General features: G+C 42.4%; 2 protein-coding genes across 2 annotated transcripts; one reads left to right on the top strand and one right to left on the bottom strand.

Moving 5' to 3' along the window:
* Positions 1 to 165: 165 nt before the first annotated feature.
* LOC123512576 lies at positions 166 to 11,803 on the top strand. The gene is made up of 5 exons (XM_045269007.1): positions 166 to 442; positions 6,717 to 6,861; positions 8,740 to 8,879; positions 9,485 to 9,710; positions 10,969 to 11,803. Exons 1-5 carry the CDS (start codon positions 199 to 201, stop codon positions 11,081 to 11,083), a joined length of 870 nt encoding a protein of 289 aa, XP_045124942.1. The 5' UTR covers positions 166 to 198; the 3' UTR covers positions 11,084 to 11,803.
* LOC123512575 (serine-threonine kinase receptor-associated protein-like) lies at positions 11,685 to 22,058 on the bottom strand. The gene is made up of 6 exons (XM_045269006.1): positions 21,894 to 22,058; positions 16,649 to 16,788; positions 16,094 to 16,244; positions 15,013 to 15,137; positions 14,648 to 14,760; positions 11,685 to 12,834 (listed from the first exon to the last, which is right to left on the bottom strand). Exons 1-6 carry the CDS (start codon positions 22,009 to 22,011, stop codon positions 12,501 to 12,503), a joined length of 981 nt encoding a protein of 326 aa, XP_045124941.1. The 5' UTR covers positions 22,012 to 22,058; the 3' UTR covers positions 11,685 to 12,500.
* Between the last annotated feature and the right edge of the window lie 1,538 nt (positions 22,059 to 23,596).

Genomic DNA, 23,596 nt, shown 5'->3' with positions numbered 1-23,596 from the left:
AATCCTCACTAATCACACAAGCTTTTCACCCCAACACAGCTTCCTACCTCTCCCCGCCCCGCCCCGCCTTCGTCCCGCTACTGGTCAGCCCCGCGCCACACACAAGGGGGCGGGACTGGGCATCGAGAGAGAGAGAGAGAGAGAGAGAGAGAGAGAGAGAGAATCTTTTCCTCAGTATCCCAAGAACATCCAACCGGCATGACCACCCCGCCTCTCTGCTCCTGCCACGGCGCGCCAACCTGCAAACCAACCCCAGAATGTGAGAGAGGCGGGGTTGCAGCTTCAGGGACACAAGCCTACGCCCTCAGCTGTGTTTTTAGGGCATGGCAAGTCAAGGGCGAGGCGAGGTGTAAATATAAGAGCCAGTGTCCCTTTTTGTGTCTCCTCCTACTGATGATATTGCTACGGACGCCCCTACCCCTTGTTGCTGCTGCTACTGAGGGTATGTGTGTGTGTGTGTGTGTGTGTTGTCTATTTTTTTCCGTTATTTGTCGTTAGTGTTTTTCTTGTTCTTTTTCTTTCTTTAATATTATTAGTCTCTCTCTCTCTCTCTCTCTCTCTCTCTCTCTCTCTCTTCTTCTTCTTCTTCTTCTTCTTCTTCTTCTTCTTCTTCTTCGGTCTTTATTTTCCTCCTTCCTTCTCCCCCTCTTCCTTCTACAATCACAACAATTATTCCTCTTTATATTTTTTTCTTCTGCTACTTCTCTTTTTTTTTTTTTTTTTTTTCTTCTCAATATTCCCATTCTTCTTGTTCTTGTTTGCTCCTCTTCCTCCTTCTCCTCCTCCTCCTCCTCCTCCTCCTCCTCCTCCTACATTACCTACAACAAATTTTGTTCTTCATATCTTCTACTTTTCTTACTTCTCCTTTTCTTTTTTCCTTCTCATTATTCCCATTCTTCTTGTTCTTGTTGCTCTTTTTCCTTATATTTGTTATTTGTTTATTTATTTTGCATTATACAACTACAACTTCTTCTTCTTTTCTTCTTCTTCTTCTTCTTCGTCTTCTTCACAAGGGTGGATCTTATTTATTACTCCGTTTATCTTGTCTTCAGCATTCGCACAAAAAGAAGAGGAAAAGCACATCTCTCTCTCTCTCTCTCTCTCTCTCTCTCTCTCTCTCTCTCTCTCTCTCTCTCTCTCTCACCACGACTGTTTTCAAAGACCATTGAGATTTATTAGTTTGTTTATCATTATTGTTATTATTGTTATTATTATTATTATTATTATTATTATCTACTTTTTTTTAGAGTATTGGTCTATAGCAACAAAAACGTGATAAAAGAGCAATTGAAAGTACTTATCGTTAAAGAAATATATCAAATTATTGTACGTATATCCTTAAGTTGCCAGTATGTCACCCCATACCACCACCACCACCACCACCACCAGAATTACGATACCCACATAGGTAACTAACATCAACACCACTACGTAGCATCACTATCACCACAGTCACCATATACCATCAACACCACTACCACCACCATCACCACAGTTACCATCAACACCACCACCATCATCATCACCACCAGTTACCATACACCCATGCCATCAACACCACCACCACCAGTTACCATACACCCATGCCATCAACACCACCATCATCACCATCATCACCATTACACACCACCACCACCACCACCAGATACCACACCCATACCATCAACACCACTACCACTGGCTACCACCACCAACACGCATCACCAACACCACCACCACCAATTACCACACCCATACCACTAACACCACTACAACCACCATCACCATCACCACAGTTACAATACCCACATCACCACCACCACCACGCCTCAAGCCTCACTCGCCAGCCGCCTACGGGAGGTATCGGCAGGAGCAGGGCGGCCGTCGGGAACCTGTTTGCATACCCCGCGAGGATGCATCAGGCAGGACCCTCACCCCAGGCCCGCAGGCGAGGGAGAGGGCAGAGGGGGAGGAGAACGGTAACTGTCAGAGCGTGGCCGTGGCGGTGTTGTGAACTTGCGACTTGCGAGGGTGATGGCATAAGAGAGACACCAATGGAACAGTCTTCAGAAAAACGCTTCGCTCGCTGTCAGAATCTCATCCCGACTGTTTTCCAAGGCCACAGAGACGATTAGCCTGGTTCCCTAGAGTGTTTCTGCTGTTCATAATGTAAAAGTATTGTTACTCTGTCACTGGAACCATAGAAACATCACTGAAAACGCGTGTAGCTTTAATTAGAGCGTTTTGAAATTAGTAGAGCGGCGCGGAAGTTTCAAAAATACTGTTCGTAATTGAAAGCTCATACCAAACACTGATCAAACGGTATCTCTCTCTCTCTCTCTCTCTCTCTCTCTCTCTCTCTCTCTCTCTCTCTCTCTCAAGATGCACGAGGTTATCAAGAAATTATTCTCCTTATACTTAGCAGCAGCAGCCTCGGGAAGGTTTTAACCCGAGCCAAACAATATTCATGGATTCAACGTTAGATTTGATAATGGGAGATGCGAGGACTGGATATTCTACACCACTCTCTCTCTCTCTCTCTCTCTCTCTCTCTCTCTCTCTCTCTCTCTCTCTCTCTCTCTCTCCTTGCCTTGTGATGAATGGGTAGTTGAGGAACTGAAGTGATACAGAAAACATAGGAGTTAAGAAAGAGAGAGAGAGAGAGAGAGAGAGAGAGAGAGAGAGAGAGAGAGAGAGAGAGAGAGAGAGAGAGAAAAATAGATGAGGTTAATACTGTACGTTACTCGCGCTGAACACACACACACACACACACACAAAGAAGTATAAATAAAGCAACAGTGATAATGATACAACAAAAACAATAACAACAACAACAACAACAACCCCACCACCACCACCACCACCACCACCACCACCACCAGCGTAGGGAGGGAAGAAGGGAGGGCGGGAGGCAGTAAAAGAGTGAGGGAAGTGTGTACGCAGATGGAGACTTTCCCCAGGGCTGAGCGGGTGTAGGCGCCATGCATCACCTGTCTGCCACCACAAATAGCACGTGCATAATGTCCTGGATGACTCACTCCTGCGGCTGCGTGAGAAAGGAGGAAGAGAAGGAGAAATAAGAGGAGGAAGGTAGTTGTGGTGGTGGTGGTGATGGTGGTGGTGGTTTTCGTATGGAAATGTTGTTTTGGTTGTGTTTTATAGTAGTAGTAGTAGTAGTAGTAGTAGTAGTAGTAGTAATGAAAGAGACAGACGGGCAAAGACAGAGACAGACACACATACACACACACACACCGCGTAGTGTAGTGGTTAGCACGCTCGACTCACAATCGAGAGGGCCGGGTTCGAATCCCGGTAAGCGGCGAGGCAAATGGACAAGTCTCTTAATGTGTGGGGTGTGTTCACCTAGCAGTAAGTAGGTACGGGGTGTAACTGGAGGGGTTGTGGCCTCGCTGTCCCGGTGTGTGGAGTGTGTTGTGGCCTCAGTCCTACCCGAAGATCGGTCTATGAGCTCTGAGCTCGCTCCATAATGGGGAGACTGGCTGGGTGACCAGCAGACGACCGAGGTGAATCACACACAAACACACACACACACACACACAAGCACATACAGACAAACAAACAAAGTTAGCGTGAACGAAACTAAAGTGATAGAAAAAATAAAGAAGGGAAGGGAGAGAGAGAGAGAGAGAGAGAGAGAGGAAGGGGGGTAAGGTCACTAACAGGTAGGAGGAACTGAAGTGAGGTAAGACATAATTGGAGGCAAAAATAAGCCAGGTGGTCTTGCTGGCAGGTGTGAGAGAGAGAGAGAGAGAGAGAGAGAGAGTGTGTGTGTGTGTGTGTGCAAAGGACAGGTGCAAACAGAAGAGAAGAAGGAGGAGGAGGATAATATTTGTGAGAAGAGAATGCAGGAAGACAAGGAGGAGGATGAGGAGGAGGACAAGGATGACTGTGATAAAGGAGGAGGAGGAAGAAGAAGGGAATAATAAATGTAGGAAGACGAGGAAAAGAAGAAGAACAAGGACGATATTGTGATGAAGGAGGAGAAGGAGAATGAGGAGATAGATAGATAGTGACAAGAGACTGAAGGAAAACGATGAAGGAGAGAGAGAGAGAGAGAGAGAGAGAGAGAGAGAGAGAGAGAGAGAGAGAGAATAAGACACACAAAACGAAAGAAAAAGAACAAAAACACAGACAGCAAAAAGAGAAAAAATAAAGAAGAAAACAAAAACACAAAAAAAGAACGAGAGAACTGAAAGGAGAAGAGAAGCTGAAGAGACAGAGAAGAGAGAGAAGAAAAAAAAAAAAAAAGAATCTGAATTGGGTTAAGATAGAAGGAGAAGGAAGCAGGCTGGAGGCAAGCTGGAGGCAGGTCAGAGGTAGGCTAAAGACAGGTTAGGTCATTATTAGAGGCAGGAAAGCAGGACAGGAAAGGAGGTAGGGAAAATAAAGAAAGTAGAGGTTTAGGACACGTGTGGAGTGGAGAGTCATGTGTGTGTTGGGGGGGGGGAGGGGGATGAGACAGGTGTGGGGGAAGGGGGAAGGGTTGTGGGACAGGTGTGTGGGATCCCAAGGGGGTAGGGGTGGTAAAGGAATAGCGTGAGGAAACGTGACTCACCAGAAACATTACCATATGATCGACGTTCCTTGACAGGCGAAAACTCTCCCTCCTACACACGCACACGCACAAGCGCACACACACACACACACACACACACACACACACACACACACACACACACACACTGAAAGATTTCGATTCGGAAGGCTCCAGTTATAGTTGCATGGGTTTTTAAGGATGTTTTTTGTGGTTCTAGTGACAGATTAACAAGATTTCTTTATTACCAACAGGAAAAAAGTCTTGAGAATCTGGCTATTCATCTCTGTGGCCTTGGAAAATAGTCGTGGTGAGAGGGTAAAGTGTTTCTGAATGCAGATACTACACACACACACACACACACACAATCATGCCCCCGCCTAACGACACCACAAGGCCCGCGTCACGCCCAGATAAGACGGAAAAAAAAAAGGAAAATCAACTTAAAGCGGTAGGGCGACATTCTTGCCACAACCGGGAGTGACTTTGCTGGAGCACCTGATAATGGTCTGTTCTAAAATGTTCCGGCTTCTTACCTCACCCATCTGCAGTAATAGACTCTTGTGGAATCAGCAGAGGTTTTCAATGGTGCTTTTGTGATTCTAGTGATAGTTCTAGTTAAAATTCTACATGCAAACACGCGACTTTTTCCTTCTCGCAGTCGATGAAAAGTATAAGGTATCTGTTTGAGAATCTATAGTAGCTCATTCTTTGTTTCTCTGGTCTTCAATGGTGCTTTCATGATTCTAGAGATAGTTTAGCTAAGATCATGCAAACGCGACTTATTCTTTCTCACAGTCGATAAGAAGAAGATAAAGAATAAGAAAGAGTGTTTTAGAATTCGGTGGCTCATTCTTTCTCTTGCTAGTCTTCAATGGTGCTTTCGTGATTCTAGAGGCAGTTTAGCTAAGATCATGCAAACGCGACTTATTCTTTCTCACAGTCGATAAGAATTAAGATAAAGAATAAGAAAGAGTGTTTGAGTATTCGGGGGCTCAATTTTTTCTCTCTCAGGTCTTCAATGGTGCTCTAATTCGTGACTAGTAAAATTTTAGCTAGAATTCTACATGTAAACGCAACTTAGTCTCACAGTCGATAAGAATTAAGATAAAGAATAAGAAAGAGTGTTTGAGTATTCGGAGGCTCAATTTTTTCTCTCTCTGGTCTTCAATGGTGCTCCAATTCGTGACTCTAGTAAAAATTTAGCTAAGATTCTGAATTCTAACACGACTTTTCTCTGTCACTCGATAAGAATAAGATGTGTTTGAGAATCCAGTGGCAATTGATCCTGTCTCGCTGATTGTCTCAACTGAACTTTGTGTCTCTTGTCGAGGGTTCAGAGTTCAGCGTCCCGCCACTCCTGCACTTTCGTATATGCATATTCATCACCTCACAGTTGTCTCCAGATTAGTACCACCACCTCACCACCTTCCCTACTGTTTGAAGACCTGTCTAGATGGCAGGCGTGTGATGTGTCGTGTTTTTGTAGTCAGTTAAGCTTCAGTTCATTATGGAGTAGGGTAGACGGTTAACTATTTCATTCTGTCCAGTTTAATAGTATTTTGGAAGTCTGCGAATAGTGGTGTGGATTAATGATGTTGTCTTGCTTCATTTCTTTCTCTTTTCCTCTTTTATCAGTCTCTTCTTTCTCACCTTTCTCTTTCTTATTCATTTCTTCCTTCTTTTTTCTTTTTCCTCGCCCTCCTTTTCCTTCACCTCCTCTTCCTTATTCATTTCTTCCTTCTCCTCTTTCTTTTCCTCCTCCTCCTCCTCTTCCTTATTCATTTCTTCCTTCTCATTTTTCTTCTCCTCCTCATCCACCTCTCTTTACTTCACTTCACGATCTTTTCAAACGCACATGTTATTCTCTACTCTCCTATACATTCATCAGTCATCTCTCTTCCTCTCTAGTCCTCTCTCCATACGTTATATACTTGTTCTCTTCCCTTCCCTCACTACTACTAGTAGTAGTAGTAGTAGCAGTATTTTGGCTATTTTTCCTCACTTTACGACTATTTTCAAACGCTTTTTCTACTCTGCTCTTCATCTACTCTCCTCTTCTCTATTTCTCTCTCTACCTCACCAGTTACTTATTCTATTCCTTTCGAGACTGCACTGCGCACAATACCACAGTCATAAAGCTTACTATATGCCTTACTCAGTGCCTTTACCCTCTCCACAGTGCCGATGATCCAGTGCGAGTGCTCCACCGCTGACTGTGCCGCGGCGGGAGTCACCACCTGCACCACCGCCTCGCTCTGTTACTTCCAGCACTTCGACCACCACGACGGCTCGCACCCCATCACTCGCGGCTGCATCACCTCGGGGTAACCTGCGCTAGTATTCTCAAAAACTAATGTGCTTCACTTCTACTAATTCAAAAGGCTTTATTTAGATTGACACGAGTTTTTATAAGGTGTTTTTACGGTTCTAGAGGCAGAGTGACAAGATTTCTACGTTATTAACTGGAGAAACACTTGAAAACCCCCGCTAATCATCTCTGTGGCCTTGGAAAATAATCGTGGTGAGAGAGCAATTAAAGCGTTTCTGAATACTGCACTTCACCTCAATCTTCTGAAACACTTTGCTTTTATCATGACCACTTCAAAACACCACAGAGACGACTAGGTGGGTGCGATAAAGACTGATTTTCCTTTTGATAACGAAGAAATTTTATCAGTGTGTCGCTAGAATTGCAAAAATACTCTTAACACCTTCACTCAGTACTGGGATGCCTTTTTTCCTTGAGTTTTGGGTGTGATTATACGATTTTATTGACATTAGGAAGGGCCTATGGAGGTCAGAAGATTAATGGCCAGAGTCTCCACTATTTCAAATCCCACATAAGTTTCTGAAGCTCAATAAAATCATCTAATTGTAAGCATAGATATGAAAAATGTGTCATGGTACTGAAGAAGTTAAAATACTGTAGCTTCATCACAACTATTCAAGGTCGCAGAGATAAAACCGTAAAAATATCCTTAGACACCCGCATAGCATTACACGACCGTTTTCCACGGCCACAGGGATGACTGGATGCGCTCTTATTGTTTCTCTTTTCATTTTTGTATAAACTCAATTAATCTGTCTCTAAAACCATAAAACCATGCTTGAAAAAAAAAATAAAGTGTTACCCTTCCATTACATCTCACCTCACCTTAAAATGATCAGCTGTCTCTGTCTTCTTATGAGAACTGTTCCTTTTTGTCACCTCATCTGCCGCCGCCCAGAGCCTCGTGTCGCCACTCGCCTGGCAAACACCCATTTTTGGCTCCATTCCTAAACCAGTTTTTGTTTATTGTTACTGCCTCCACTCTAGCCAATCAGCTTTTTTTTATCATTATTATTATCTTTCTATATTGCTGAACTCTGTCATTTTTACTCTTTTATTCTACTTTTTTTCTGAACTCCGTGAAGATGATAAAAAAAAAAAAAACCATAGCTGTTTATATATTTTTTTTAAGTTTCCATTCTCTGCCAAGACAAAAAACATGAAAGCAATGCAACAAGGAGCGAGAAACAAGCAAAATTTCACACCAGTTTTCAATTCCTTCCCAGATATCTTTCTCGGGGATCACACATAAAAGCGACATTATATAAAATACAACCGGTAGGCAAACATTCCACAGCTATTTTCATTCTTGTCAAATTTTTGCACACTCCAACACAATGCTGCATAGAACAAGTGACAATCATTTTAACCCTTTCAGACCATGACGCATTTTCATATTCATTCTGCTAACTATTTGGCGATTCTATACAGCTTCAGAAACTTGTGTAGGCATTAAAATAGTGAAGACTCTGGCCATCAATCTTCTGACCTCCGCAAACCCTTCCTAATGTAAATAAAATTGTAAAATCATACCCAAAACTCAGAGTAAAACCATGTCCCAGTACTAAAGGGGTAAAAACACTACTACAGCTACGTACTAGGGCGCGTTTCCTCCAACACTGCTATACTTCACCTCTATTTTAAGAAGGTTTATTTAAATTTACACGAGTTTTTTCAAGGTGATTTTACGATTCTAGAAACAGATTAACAAGATTTCTACATTATTAACTGGAAAAACACTTGAAAACACCGCTAATCATCTCTGTGGTCTTTGAAAATAGTCATGGAGAGAGAGAGAGAGAGAGAGAGAGAGAGAATTAAAGCTTTTCTAATACAAACCTATTCTCACGACCTTCTCCTTCTCTTCCTTCAGGAGTGTCAATTCCCTGCAGTGCCTCAACCTCCACCAGGCAGCGCGGCGAAGCTTCTGGCCCTACGTGGTGTGTTGTGACACTGACTACTGCAATAAGGACCTCATGCCGCCCCTGCCCACCACCTACTTCCCACTGCAAGGTACACATCGCAGCTACTCCTCTGCTTCTCTCCCTTACACAGAGCTTGGTGAGAAGGTGGAGGAGGAGGAGATGGGAAGAGGGAAGGAAGAAATGAATAAGAAAGATGAGAAGGAAGAGGAGGAAGAGGGAGAGTTGAAGGAAGACATGAAGAAGGAAGGGAGGAGAATGAAAAGATGAAAGAAAAGAAGCTGAAGGAGGAGAAAAGATAAGGAAAAGGAAAATAAATAAAGAAGAGGAGGAGAAGGAAAAGGAGGATGAGGAGGAAGTAAGAGGCAAAGTTGAAGGAAGAAATGAAGTGAAGAGAAAGAAAAGGAGAAAAGCTGAAGGAAGAGAAAGAGAATAGGATGAGAAGATGGAGGAAAAGGAAAAGGAGAAGGAATAGGAAATAAATAAGGAGGATGAGAAGGAAAAGGAGAATAAGAAGGAAGAGGGGAATAAGGAGGAAGAAATGGAGAATGAAGTGAAGAGAATGAAAAGGAGAAAAGAAGAGAAGCTGAAGGAAGAGAAAGAGAATAGGTGGAGGAGAAGGAAGGAATAAAGAGAGAGAGAGAGAGAGAGAGAGAGAGACAAGACAATATCACTAATCCACACCACTCCCCACAGATGACTACACTGATGATGGCGATGATGGTGATGATGAAGACGACGGCTCACTGCTTCACCACTACCTACGAGTGGCGTCCCAACACTCAGCCACCACCAGCAACACCACCCAGGCTCACCACAAGCTGCCACGCCTCAACACCGTCTGCCTGGTGGTGATTGTTGCTGCTGTTGCCTTCATGGTGACTCTCAGCATTGCAAGTCTGTATATTTTGATCCGATACAGGTAATGTCACTTTGATATGCTGATTTATTATTTCCTTCCCAGAGTGAGGTGTTAGTGTTTTGTTGAAGAATTTGTTGGTTTTTATCCTTTTCGTCTTCTAATATAATATTTTCCTTCAGTTATTTCTGTTTTGCTTTGTTTAATATCTTTTTTTTTTTTCCTTTTCTTCTTCTTTGTCTGTTTCCCTGAAGTTAGGTGTTGGTGCTTTGTTGAAGAAGAATTTGTTATTTTTTTTATCCTTTTCATCTAATATAATATTTTCCTTCAGTTTTTTTTTTTATTTTGCTTCTTCCTGTATTACCTTCTCCCCACCTCCTTCTTTTGTTCTTCTTCCTTGTCTGTTTTGTTGGTGTGAAGGGTTCCTGCTTTATTTAATTAGTTTTTTTTTATCCCTTTTATCTTCTATTATTTTCTCCTTTAATTGTTTTTATCTCTTTCATTGTCTAAGATCACCTTCTCTTCCATCTTCTTTTCCTTCTTCTTTGTCCATTTCCCTGGAGTGAGGTTTTGATGCTATATTCAAGTTGTTTTTCTCTCTTACATCTTTCAATACCACCTTCTTCTTCATCTCCTCCTCCTCCTCCTCTATTTCTTCTTCTTCTTTGTCTGTTATCCTGGGGTGAGATGTTGCTGGTATGTTTCAATCTCCTTTGCTTGTTTTTACCCATTGCACCTTCTTTTCCTCTTCCTTGTATTCATGAGTCTCCCAGTTTTCTTATCCCTCTCATCTTGCAATACCACCACCTTCTCTTCTTCTTATTCTTTTCTTCCCTTTCTCCTCCTCCTTTTCCTTACAAAGTTTCCCTAGTCTCCACATGTTTCTCTCTCTTGCATCTTCCTCTGTACATTCCATTCCTTGCAGTCTATCATAATTCCATCACTTCATCTCACTGTCTTCCCCTTCTTCCTTTTTTTTTTGACAGGATCTTCTAATGAGTCTTTTTTCTGATTGTGACTGACTGTTTGCTTTTGTCCTACCACCACCCAATAACCTGCAGTGTACCTCAAGAATCATAAGAATCTTCATAACCTTTAACCTCTTACAATTTGGCGATTTTATACAGCTTCAGAAACTTATGTTGGGATTAAAATAGTAAAGACTCTGGCCATTAATATTCTGACCTCCATAGACCCTTCCTAATGTTAACAAAATCATCTAGTCATATCCAAAACTCATGGTAAAAATGCATCCCAGTACTGAAGAGGGGAGGGGGAAATAAAAAGGAAAGGAACGGAAAAAATAGCTCGTTTTCCACAGGTCCAGCTACACCAGGGCACCACAAGACCCACTAGATGCCGGGATGGAGAAGCTGAAGAGGATGGAACCCAGCGCTCCACCTCTGGTCTTTGCCTACCACCCTGCATCACCTTAGCCACTCCAGCCACTCAGCCTTCACTTCACTACCACGTTCCTACACTCATCACCAACACTGACACACGCACACTTCAACCTCCCCGTATTCACCTCCAGCCCTCTGTGGTAACGCTCTGACCATCACATCAAGTATACCAAACATTAACTCAATTTGTAGTGTTGTTTTGGCCCCTCATTCTCATCACTGTGGGCTGGAAATGAGTGCATGCATAAGTGATCATTCCATCAATCCCAAACCTCACTGCAGCATCACACCAGACATTCCAAGTGACACAGCATCCGTCCTCATGGCTAGGTTCATTAAGGTTCTCCAGTGTCTGATGGCTAGCTGCCCCGCCACACTCTGCTTGCCTCCTTGCATGTCCTCCACACCACCAAGTCACATCATGTCGCCACGCGTGTATCGCTGTCACTTGGCTCAGGATCGGTCTCCTCGTCCTGACCTGCCATAGAGTTGTTGGTTGGGTGGCAGCATCAACACAGTAAGGAATGAGGGAACATGTGGCACCTGCTTGAGTCAGTGAGTGCCGACACGCAGCGACACACAAGCACAACAGTAGCTGCTTCCATTCCTCGTGTGGGATGAAGAAGTAAATGTGTGGATTTTTTGTTTATTCTTGTAAAAATTCTTTGAAAATACAACCAGCTGACTAGCGCAATGAAGTAGCAAGATACTGGGCACTAGTGGGTGAAAGTAAATAAAGTTTCACCATAGAGAGATGGGAATGTTTTGCTTTCTTTGAGATTCCACTATGCTGGAGTCCAATTTCACTACCCAGGTTCAATTACATACATATTTATTTCCATAAATAAACAAAACTAAGACCATAACCCTAAACCAAAGGGAAAAAATAAATAAAAGGGACTAATGATTTACAAGGAGACACCAAGGACTGGCAGGACGACCTCCAGCTTTGGAGTCTTTCTCCTCAATAACAATAATATTAACAATTCAACATGGAAGAGACTGAGAGAGACACTGCCCACACAGGTCAATAAGGCACAGGTAATAGTGTCACCTGCCGGGCCACAGCGGCACCTGACGCTCAACACAATATTCAAGCCAAAACTCAAAACAAATCTTGGCACACTGGGTCTGAACTCTGCCCTGGAAGATTGTGACCTGACCTGCCCTGCCCAGCAATAAGACCATCACATAAAAAAACAAATGGAGGGATGGGAAAGACAGGCGAAGCAGAGCCTTAGTCACCAGGACGAGCAGCTCAGTGAAGCACCTCGGGTCTGGCGCCTCGCCCACGGTCGTCGTTTTGAGGGAAAAAGGAAAATAAAATAGGGCATATATGGGTCCATTCTACAATAAATTAGGAGGAGGTACTTTGTTTTGAGAGACAGACCGGTGGAGGAAATGCCGCTAAGTGACAATAAAAGCTACAAGGGAGCCCCAAGCCGCCCCCTCAAGCCATGGTCTCTGGTTTGGCGGCCACGTTGTTCTCTGTGGTGGCGGCGTCTATACACTTCCACAGGCCGTAAGTCTTGCCTACTGTAGTCTGCCAGAGCCTCAGCGTGCCATCCTCACTTCCAGAGGCATACAGCTCTCCGTCGGGGCTGAACCGCACACAGTGGACGGGCCCGAAGTGTCCCTTGAAGGACTCGATCTCCACGTTTGTGTTGTAGTCAAATTTGTACATCTTGAAGTCCTCGCCGCCACAGATGAAGACAGAGCGGTCCGGGTGGAGCGAGGCGGAGTACACGGCTGTTGGCACTGTCACCTCCCTCTGCACCTCCAGCCTGTAACACCAAGGACCACCTCAGCTTGTCTCCACCACACACCACACACCACCCTGTCACTAGTTCTTAACATGTCTCCACCACCCACCACACATCACCCTGCCACTAGTTCTCAATATGTCTCCACCACACACCACTAGCACTCAGCATATCTCTACCACACACCACCCTGCCACTAACCTCACACCACTCACCTCAGTACACCACAGCTACACATACCCAACAGCCTAGCATTAAGACATTGATCTCACGCCTTCACCTTATCTCACTAAATGATTGTCTAAGCTGCCACACAGATCTACATAACAGGCGGAGATCTCGCTTCAAGTGGGCATAACGTCCTGGTTCCAAGAACAGTAAGGTCTCTGGTTGTGGCATCAAAGTATCAAGCACTACATCAGACACACCAACATCTCTGCTTGCCAACACTGCATTACACTGACCGTCACCAAGGAAGCAATTCTATCTTTTAGTTTTCTGGTCAGTATTGTAGTTCCGAGCTGTCCAACACACAAGCCCATCCTAAAGTAACTCTACTAACTTTTTAGGGAACTGGCAATCAAGCGGGCATTTTTTTCTTATATTTTTTGTTGCCCTTGGTCAGCTTCCCCTCACACACACACACGCACACACACACACACACGACTCTATGGCAACAGACTTGGGAGTTTCCTAGGCACAGATACCCCAGCAGGCAGAGTGACAGACCCAAAACACATATCACTAAGGCTGGAACCATGACTGGAGGTGAGTAAACTATGCAGTCACTTACAACATTCCTGCAGGCAGAGTGGGACAAAGGCTTGTATTCTTAAACACTTCTGCGCTTCACCTCCACCATTTCAAAAGGCTCTATTTAAATTCACACAGTTTTTTTAGGGTGCTGTTAAAGTTCTAGAGGCAAATTGACAAGATTTCTACATTATTAATTAGAGAAACACTCTTGAAAACCCCACTAATCACATCTGTGGTTTCATTTAAATTTACAAGAGTTTTTTAGGGTGTTTTTACAGTTCTAGAGGCAGAATGATAAGATTTCTACATTATTAACTGAAGAAACACTCTTGAAAACATCGCTAATCATCTCTGTGGCTTTGGGAAATAGTCGTGGTGAGAGAGAAGAGCGATTTTTAAGGTGTTTCACAGTTCTAGAGGCAGAGTGACGAAATTTCTACATCATTAACCGAAAAAAACACTTGAATACATAGCTATTCATCTCTGTGGCCTTGGAAAATAGTCGTGGTGAGAGAGCACAACATTTCTGAATACAAGACCAAGAACTATGACATACAAGTAAAGAAACCCACCAATCACACAACACCCCTAAAGGCAGAGAGGAACCCAAAACACACCTCACTAAGTTTGGAACAGTGACACACAAGCTAGTTAAGTAATCTCCCATGATGATGCAGCTGGTGGAGTGTGGGAGAGAATGGGAGCTAAATCGTACATCACCAAGCCTGGAACCATGAAATAAGTAAACAAAGCAAGCAAAGAAGGAACAGAAGGAGGAGGAAGAGGTACAAAGTAAAAAATATAGGAAAGGAATGAGGTTGAGGAGGAGGAGGAACAAAGCTAGAAATAGAGGATAGGGGAAAGGAATGAGGAGGAGAAGCAACAAGACAAGCAAAGGAGGAGAGGAATGAGGAGGAACAAAGCAAGAAATAGAGGAAAGGAATGAGGAGGAGGAGGAAGGAGGAACAAAGCAAGCAACAGAGGAAAGGAATGACAATGAGGAGGAGGAGATTAGAAGGGAAAGGAATGATAAAAATGTTAGTAATATCTCTCTCTCTCTCTCTCTCTGATGACTCACGTTTCAGGGCTGAGGAAGGCCACCTTGGAGCCGTAGGTCACAGTAAGTGTCTTTCCGTCACTGCTCAGCTCCATACTGGTGGGGTTGTGGGCCACGTCAAGCTTCTGCACCTCCTGAAACACACCACGCAACACTCAGGCTGTTTCATCACCATACCCTGCCACACACACACACACACACACACACATTCACACTGTCCCGTCACTCAGCACTCAACAGTCTTGCCTTCACCACTGTCTCCATCATCCAGCACTCCTGCCTTCACTGTCCCCATCACTCAGCACTCATTTCACTGTCCCATCACTCAGCACTCATGTCTTCACTGTTCCATCACTCAGCACTCAGACAAGCAGTGAAGTAAGTACCTGTCCGGAGGTCTTGTCCCACACCCTGATGGTCTTGTCCTCGGCACAGCTCAGCATCTGCTTCCCTTCGTTCATGAACACCACATGCTTGAGGCTGCCAGTGTGCCCAGAAAACACCTGAGGGTCTGTACAGGAGAGAATGTGTCATCTGTTCACCAATGACTCATTCAGTATTGGAATGCATTTCTACCTTGAATTTCAGATGTGATTAGATGGTTTTATTGACATTAGGAAAGGTCTATGGAGGTCAGAAGATTAATGGTCAGTCTTCACTATTTTAATCCCCCCATGAGTTTCTGAAGCTGTATAAAATCACCAAATAATAACCAGAATGAATAGGGAAATGCATCATGGTACTGAAGAGGTTAAGTAAGAGGGAGGATGTGTGTCTGCTGTTCACCACTGACATTTTTTTTTTTTTTTTTTTTTCATGTAATTTTGGAAAACTCATCAAGGGCAACATAAACAAAGAAAATGACAAAAAGACCCACTTTGTACCCAGTCCCCTTGCAGGTCTGAGAGTTAGCCAAAATAAAAGAGTGTCTTTAAACCTTCCTCTTAAATGAAGTTGAGACATAGGAGATGAAAATACAGAAGTAGGCAGGGAGTTCCAGAGTTTACCAGAGAAAGGTATGAATGACTGAGAGTACTGGTTAACTCTTGCATTAGTGAGTTGGACAGAGTGCTCCTCATATATTACTGCTAAGAAATGATGAGTATATATGCAATTATGATGTGTAGAATATGAGTTGTCTTTTTATATTAGGCAAAAGTACATTTCATCTTAACCTCTTCAGTATTGAGACATATTATCACCATGAGTTTTGGGTGTGATTAGACAGTTTAGGCAAGGAGGCTGGTGTACTCACATAGAGTAAGGCAGGGATTCAATGGTCAGATATAATCAAACAGAGCAAGGCAGGGGTTCAGGGCTTCAATGGTCTGGTGTAGTCAAACAGAGCAAGGCAAGGGTTCAAGGAGTCAGGTATAGTCAAACAGAGTAAGTTCAGGGGTTCAGAGGTCAGGTGCAATTAGGGGTTCAGGGATCAATGTAGTAAGGAGCACAGTGTTCCAGCCTCACCAGCTTCTGGCTTGGCGATGTCGAAGATCTTGAGCAGCTTTTCGTTGGAGCCGGTGAGCAGTTCGGTGGAGGAGGGAGAGAAATCCACCGCCTTGACAATGTGGCTGTGGGAGAAGCTGTGCAGCTCCTCACCAGACACAGCATCCCACACCTGTGACGAGAAGCGTTTAGTGACTTGTGTGGGTGTGAAGCTTGCTTTATCTTTTTTTCTATATATAAAATGGGCTTTTCACAGGAATTTATGAGCTAAAGGAGGGATTTTCTTTTACTTTCCTTCATTCTTTTTTGTTGCTGTAGGCCAATGCTCATCTTACACTTCAATGTCTTCATCTTTTTTCTTTGTAAGACAGGAAAACTGGCCAAGGGCAACATAAAAAAAAAAAAAAAAAAAAGAAGAAAGAAAGAAAGGGGCCCACTTAGTTACCAGTAGCATTCACCAAGGCAAGCATTCTAGACTGCAATATTGAGTTACAGCCATTACACTTTCACTGCACACACAACAACAATGACAGCTGCTCTCTCCCGCTCCCTGCCACTCCCCAGCTCTGGCCTCACCTTGGCAGTGAAGTCCGCCGCTGCCGTGGCTGCGCGGGAGGTGTCGCCGTTGAGTGCCACGCCCCAGACAGCACCCTTGTGGCCCTCGAAGGTGCCGATCCAGTCCCCCGTGTTGCCCTGACGCATCATTGGCTTCCCATCTGTGTGAGTGTTGTGTGAGTCAACCAGTGGATCAAAGTACAATAGTTTGAATTTTCAGGTACAAAAATAAATAGATAAAAAAATAGATGATGAAAAGTACAGTTGTTTAAATATTCAATACAAAAGCTAATGAGAAGGACAAGTTTACATTTTCAGAAGCAAAAGGTGTAGAAAAACAGAATAGTTTAAATATTTAGGTACAAAAGGTAACAAAAGATACAACAGTTTAAATGTTAAACAAAATAATAAAGAAAAATTCTCTCAGGAACATAAAGAAAATAAAGCTTCACTCAAAAAACACAATGAAATAATGGAAGCTTCTCTCCACATCCATATATCAACCCCATCATCCACCTTAAAACTCTGCCATTTGTGGAGTGGTTTAAAGTTAGCCACATGTCACCATAATACCCAGGCGTTAGGTGGTTACACCAAAGATGCACTTGGGTGGTGCTATGGGCCCTAATAACATCGCTTCCAATACTCTTCAAGTTACCTACAGGCACTATAGGTCATAACATAAAAAAATAAATAAATAAATAAATAAAAAAAAATAAATAAATAAATAAATAATCTTCTTTTAAAGCTCCCTATTGACCCAAAATCATAGGTTCCCAACACACATTAAAGCCTTTCAGTACACCACCACTTCACTTTCCCAAAACTGCCGTGGTACAGTGGAACCATGCGTGCTTTGGGATCCGAGGGGTCTCCAAGCGCACTGATTCGAATCCTGTCCACGGTTCGAGTGTAGGTTGGGCTTCCTCACTCGAGGCAACGGTTTCCTAGCGGGTGGGCTTTGAGATAGAAGGTACCCTAAAAAGTATCTCCTTTAGCCCATAAATTCCCGTGAAAACCCCACATGGTAAAAAAAAAAAAAAAAAAAAAACCTATTCTACAATCCCTGTGAACCTCAACTAGCTACACAATGAGAGACTGACACTAGGCACTACAGGGGTGGATGGCTCTGTGGCTCTGTAACTCTGTGGTTCTGTGTCTCTGTAGCTCTGTGGCACTGCCCTCCCACCACACAAAGGTCACACGGCTGCAGAAGTCATGGTCAACTCTTTCTAGTCTTGCTGCTATTCTCTTCATCTTGACTGCACCTCTCTCTCTCTCTCTCTCTCTCTCTCTCTCTCTCTCTCTCTCTCTCTCTCTCTCTCTCTCTCTCTCTCTCTCACTCTCTCTCAATTTCATATCATGCTTAGTTGTTGTTTTTATATTTATTTATTTAGAAAGTTTATAAATTTGATACATAAAAAAGAAAATATATACAAAAACATGTCCTGTCATATAAAAAAAATTAGGTAGCTCTCTCTCTCTCTCTCTCTATTTCTTTTTTTTAATCTATTCATATTCATTTCTTTATACATTCTATTTGTTTTGTTTTTTCTTTCCTTTAAATCTACCCTGTACAATCTCTCTCTCTCTCTCTCTCTCTCTCTCTCTCTCTCCTGTCAACTCAGTCACAAGGTCACAATATTACCTGCCTACCTGCCACACTTCTCTTTTCTTTCTTACCTTTTCCTCTTTTCCTATTTTCTCTTTTCTCTCTCTCTCTCTGCAGCCGTGAAGGTCGAGACACTTTCACTTGTCCTCCAGGTAAACTAAGAGAGGTTGACCAGAGCACTGCCAATCATATCTGCACCTGCATCACCTCACTTTCACCTCACCTCACCTCATTTCACTTCACTTTGATATGACCCCTTCTTTCCTCCTCCCTCACCTCATTGTTACCCCCTCATCTCAGTGACTTCCATCCCCTCTCCCTTCATCTCAATTTGACCTGTTCTCCCCTCATCTCATTTTTACCCTCTTCATTTCACTTTCATCCTTTTCTAAATTGACCTCACCTCTTTTTGACTTACTGTCCTCTCACCTCACCTCACTTTGACCCTCCCCCTCATCTCATTTTCACCTCCTTTCACCTCCTCTCATCTCACTTTCATTCCCTCTCCCCTCAGTTTACTTCCCCCCCCTCATCTCACTGTTATCCTCTCTCATCTCACTTTTCTCCTCTCTCACTTCATTGTCACCCCCTCTCATCTAACTTTTCTCCTTTCTCACTTCATAGTCAACCCCTCATTTCACTTTCACCCCCCCCTCATCTCACTTTCACCTCACCTCACCTCACCTGCTTTGCTTTGCCTTGGCTTGTCTTTCCCACACACTCACTTCAGTTTTCTTGGTGTCAGGTAGAACGGGTAAGCTTTTTCTTATTTTCTTTCTTTTTCTCATTTTTATCAGTCATTTTCTTTCTTTTTCTTATTTTCATCCATCATTTTCTTTCTTTTCTCATTTTCATTTCTTTCCTCATGTTCATCCCTCATTTTCTTTCTTTTCCTCATTTTTCTCCCCAATATCTTCTTTTTCTCATTTTCATTTCTTATTTTTCTTTTTTTTGCTTCTTATTTCTGTTATTTTGTTTTATTCTTGTTTTTTCTTCTTTATTTATTGTTATTGTTTTTTTTTTTTGCACTTTTAATTTTTCTCTAGTTTTCGTCTCCCATATTTTATATTTGTATTTGTATTTCTTTCTTTCTTTTTATTGGTGTTCTTTCATCATTTTATTTGTTACTGTCAGCTTTTTTTTTTTCCCTTTCTTCTTTTGTGTATAATTTTTTGCTGTTTTCATTTTTCATTCCCACTTCTCTTTGTTTTCCATTCATTTCTTCTCAATACACAACCCAACTTTACCACACACACACACACACACACACACACACACACACACACACACACACACACGGACCATCACACATTTTTGTCACTGGATTCCTTTTTTTTGACAATAATTATGGAAAGGACAAGGAATAATAGCAATAGCAACACCTCGCAAGTTTTTCTCCCCGTTAGGTAACCGACAGCCTTGACAGTGGCAGTGACCTCCCTGGCAGTGACAATTAATGCAGTGACAAGCCAGGCATGACCAACACCCCCCTGATCAGTACTCCCCCTCCTGTTCTCTCTCTCTCTACTTTTTTTTTTATCTATCAACATTCACTAATTTTGATGTTCCTATTGTTTTTCTTTCCCTTTACAATCTCTCTCTCTCTCTCTCTCTCTCTCTCTCTCTCACCTGTCAACTCAATCACAAGGTCACAATATTACCTGCCTACCTGCCAAACTTTTCTTGTCTTTTCATACCTGTGCTGTGGTGTACCTGTCTCTCCTGTGTCTGATTTGCTCCCTACACACCACAAACCCCTTCAGCACTGGAACACATTTTTATTATGATTTGGGTGTGATTACATGATTTTATTGACATTCGGAAGGTCTATGGAGGTCAGAAGATTAATGGTCCAGTCTTCACTATTTTAATCCCTCACTTTAAGTTTCTGAAGCTGTACAAAATCACCAAAAAGTAAGCAGAATGAATATAAGAATGTGACTTCTGTGTACCATTAGACCTCTGTATTGACATTAGAAAGGGTGAGTGGAGGTCAGAAGATTAATGGTCCAGAGTCTTCACTATTCTAATCCCTGACACGAGTTTCTGAAGCTGTATAAAATCACCAAACAGTCACCAGAATGAATATGGAAACACGTCATGCTACTGAAGGGGTTAACAAATAGACCCTCACACTTTAATCTCTCTCTCTCTACTTTTATTTCTCATGGATTCAACACTTAATTGTTTCCTATCTTCCTTTTTACTTCTTTTTATTACATTTTCTGCTTTTATTTCTCATTCTACACTTCAGTGTCTTCCTTTTCACATGAGCTTCTTCCTACTTATCTTTCTCTTCTGTAATTTGACTTGTTTTGATTTATTTCACTGATTTGCTTTGCTTGTAATTGTCCTCAGTTTTATCCATGTTTTTTTTTTTCTTTCTTCCTTCATAAACTTCTTTCTTCTTTTTTATCTTCTCTCATATTTTGCTATTCCTCTAAAATATTCTCTCTCTCTCTCTCTCTCTCTCTCTCTCTCTCTCTCTCTCTCTCAACCCTTCCCTCCAGGGCATGGCAGTAACCTTGACACACTCACCACCACCACCACCACCACCATCACAACACCATTATCTCTTTTAAAAATGAATAAATTATTATTTTTACCCAATGCATAATATTAGAGAAATTAATAAGGACACTGGCCAATAAACAAATAAATTACTACTATTAACTATTAACACCACTACCACCACTACTACCACTGCCAACATCACTACCACCATTAACACCACCACCACTACAATCAACATCATTTATCATAACCTAACCTAAACTAAACTTATCTAACCACCACCACCACCACTACCACCACCACCACCACAAGAATAAAAGCACTGATAACGAGGCAAATATAGGACAACACACTGATAAGGTTAAAATTAGACTAACATGAGGAAAGAAGGGGAAAAAATAATGAGGGTAGGAAAAGAGGAAAAAAAAAAAGGGAAAGGAGAAAAAAAACCTGGAGAGAGAGAGAGAGAGAGAGAGAGAGAGAGAGAGAGAGAGAGAGAGAGAGAGAGAGAGAGAGAGAGAGAGAGAGAGAGAGAGAGACCTTTATACCTCACACATTCACGCTTTCTCACGCTGCTACAACCCCGCCACACTGAACATATAACCCTTCCACACACAAACCTCTACTGAGATAAAAGGAAAACGGAATAAAGATTAGAAATAAGGGAACAAAGGAAGATAAACGAGACAAACACTAAAAAATAATAAGAATAAGAGAAACACAACGGAGGAATTAAATCGTGTTTCAATCTTAGCTTATTCCTGCATTGCCCGGGAGAAAGTTACACACACACACACACACACATACACATGTCCTCCTCCCCCACACCCACCCCCTCCCCTATTCCTCCTCCTCTTCTTCCACACACACACATTTTTTTTCTTCTCTCTTTCTCCTTTCATCCATCTCTTCCTCTCTCGATATTCTTCTTTTTGTCTCTCTCTCCTTTCATTCATCTCTCCCTTTCTTGCTATTCTTTTCATCTCTCTTTCTCTCTCCTTTCATCCATCTCTCTCTCTTTCTCTCCTTTCATTCATCTCTGTCTTCTTCCTCTCTTCTACATATGACACACACACACACGTACACACAAACACACACGCAAGGCCGGCAGTACACGCACACACACACACGCCTGCACACCTTTACTAGCAGAGATGAGAAAGTAGCCGTCAGGACACAGCTGAGAGAAGGCCAGATGGACCACAGGGCGCGTGTGGCCACTGCAGGTGAGGGGTGTCTGACGGAGAGTAGCGGCCATGGTCTCTCCCGTCCACTGTCTTGTGACCTACTGGTGGGGACTGGTGAGACTGGTGACTGTAGTGGTGAGGTGTGCACAAGGGAAGGTCTTTGTAACGGGTTGACTATTTCGCTTTTGATGGATTCATTTCTTTCTTTTTCTTTATGTAAGGGAAAACTGATCCAAGGGTAATATGAAAATTAAAAAGAAAAGGTCCATTTAGTTGCCAGTTCCCCTTGCAGGTCCAGGAGAAGTAGCTAAAAGAAAGGGATAAATGCAAGGAAGTTGAATATAGATCACCTCCTTCGACAAATGTTATTGTTGCATTAAAAGGGAAATGCAACAAAAGAAGGAGATGGACCTTGCCAACCACCTCCTGGAAGTAACAAAAAAAAAAAAAAAAAAAAAAGAATAGAACTTAGAGAAAATAGAGGGTATAGAAAGCAAGAAAATAGATAAATACATATATTGCACAACTTATCGATTGTATACCCTACCTAGATACATAAAAAGATAGATAAATTGATAAACATGTAGATAGATATATAGGTTTAAAGTTTATTGTTGTATAATAAGGAAGATACAACAAAATAAGAGCGTGGTGTGTAGTGCCTAGCAACGCGATGGCTGTGTTCCGTCAGTGTCAAATGTTGCTGTGTTTTGAAGGGAAACTACTTCAAATCAGAGTTCTTTATATTGAGAGAAGAGAAAAGAAGAGATAGATAGATATATACATAGGTTTGTTGCTGCCGAAGTTAGTCAGACAAGAACAATGAACGTACTGAGAACTTGAGAAGGAAAAAAAAAAAAAACAGAAGCGAAGAGAAAGAAAATGTGTATCAGGGAAACGCTGGTCAATATATGAGTCTTGAGTGTATTGCTGCCCTTCTTCCTCTTCCTCTTCTTCTTCTTCTTCTTCTTCTTCTTCTTCTTCTTCTTCTTCTTCTTCTTCTTCTTCTTCTTCGTCTTCGTCTTCTTTGTGTGTGTGTGTGAGTATGTGGAGGTTCAACTTTTTTTTACCCTCTCACCACTACTACCTTCAAGACCACAGAGATGATTAGCCGGATTTTCTATAGTGCTTCTGCAACCAGTTATGTAGAAATGGTGTTAATTTATCATTAGAACCACAGAGACAACCTTCAAAACCATGCATATGCCACTCCAACTAGAAGCTTTTGAAATTAGTGGAGGTGGGGCCAGAGAGCAGCTATATAGTGTACATGCAGCTTTCAGAATAGTGCACCACAAATAAACATTGCGACGAGTTCTTGGTGAATGTAAAAGGAATTCCCACTCTCCAAATTCCTTGAATTATTTCCCTGTGCTGACGAGAGCAGAGGAATTAAGGCGCTGATTTTCTTTATCTTTTCTTTTTTTATTTTCTATTTTATGTAAGAAGGGGAAACTATCTAAGGGCAACATGAAACAAAAAATAAGTAAATAAATAAATAAAAGCTTAGCTGACAGTCCCCTTGCAGATCCGAAAGAGTAAACCATACATTTTTCCTTGAGATTTATATATTAGACCATTTTATTGACATTAGGAATGGTCTATGGAGGTCAGAAAATCAATGGGTAGAGTCAATTCACTATTTTAATCCCAACA

This window comes from Portunus trituberculatus, chromosome 34 (assembly GCF_017591435.1).
Source record: "Portunus trituberculatus isolate SZX2019 chromosome 34, ASM1759143v1, whole genome shotgun sequence".
In the NCBI taxonomy this organism is placed as follows: domain Eukaryota; kingdom Metazoa; phylum Arthropoda; class Malacostraca; order Decapoda; family Portunidae; genus Portunus; species Portunus trituberculatus.
Note: the sequence above shows the minus strand (reverse complement) of the source record. Positions and strands in the feature narration are given on the sequence as shown.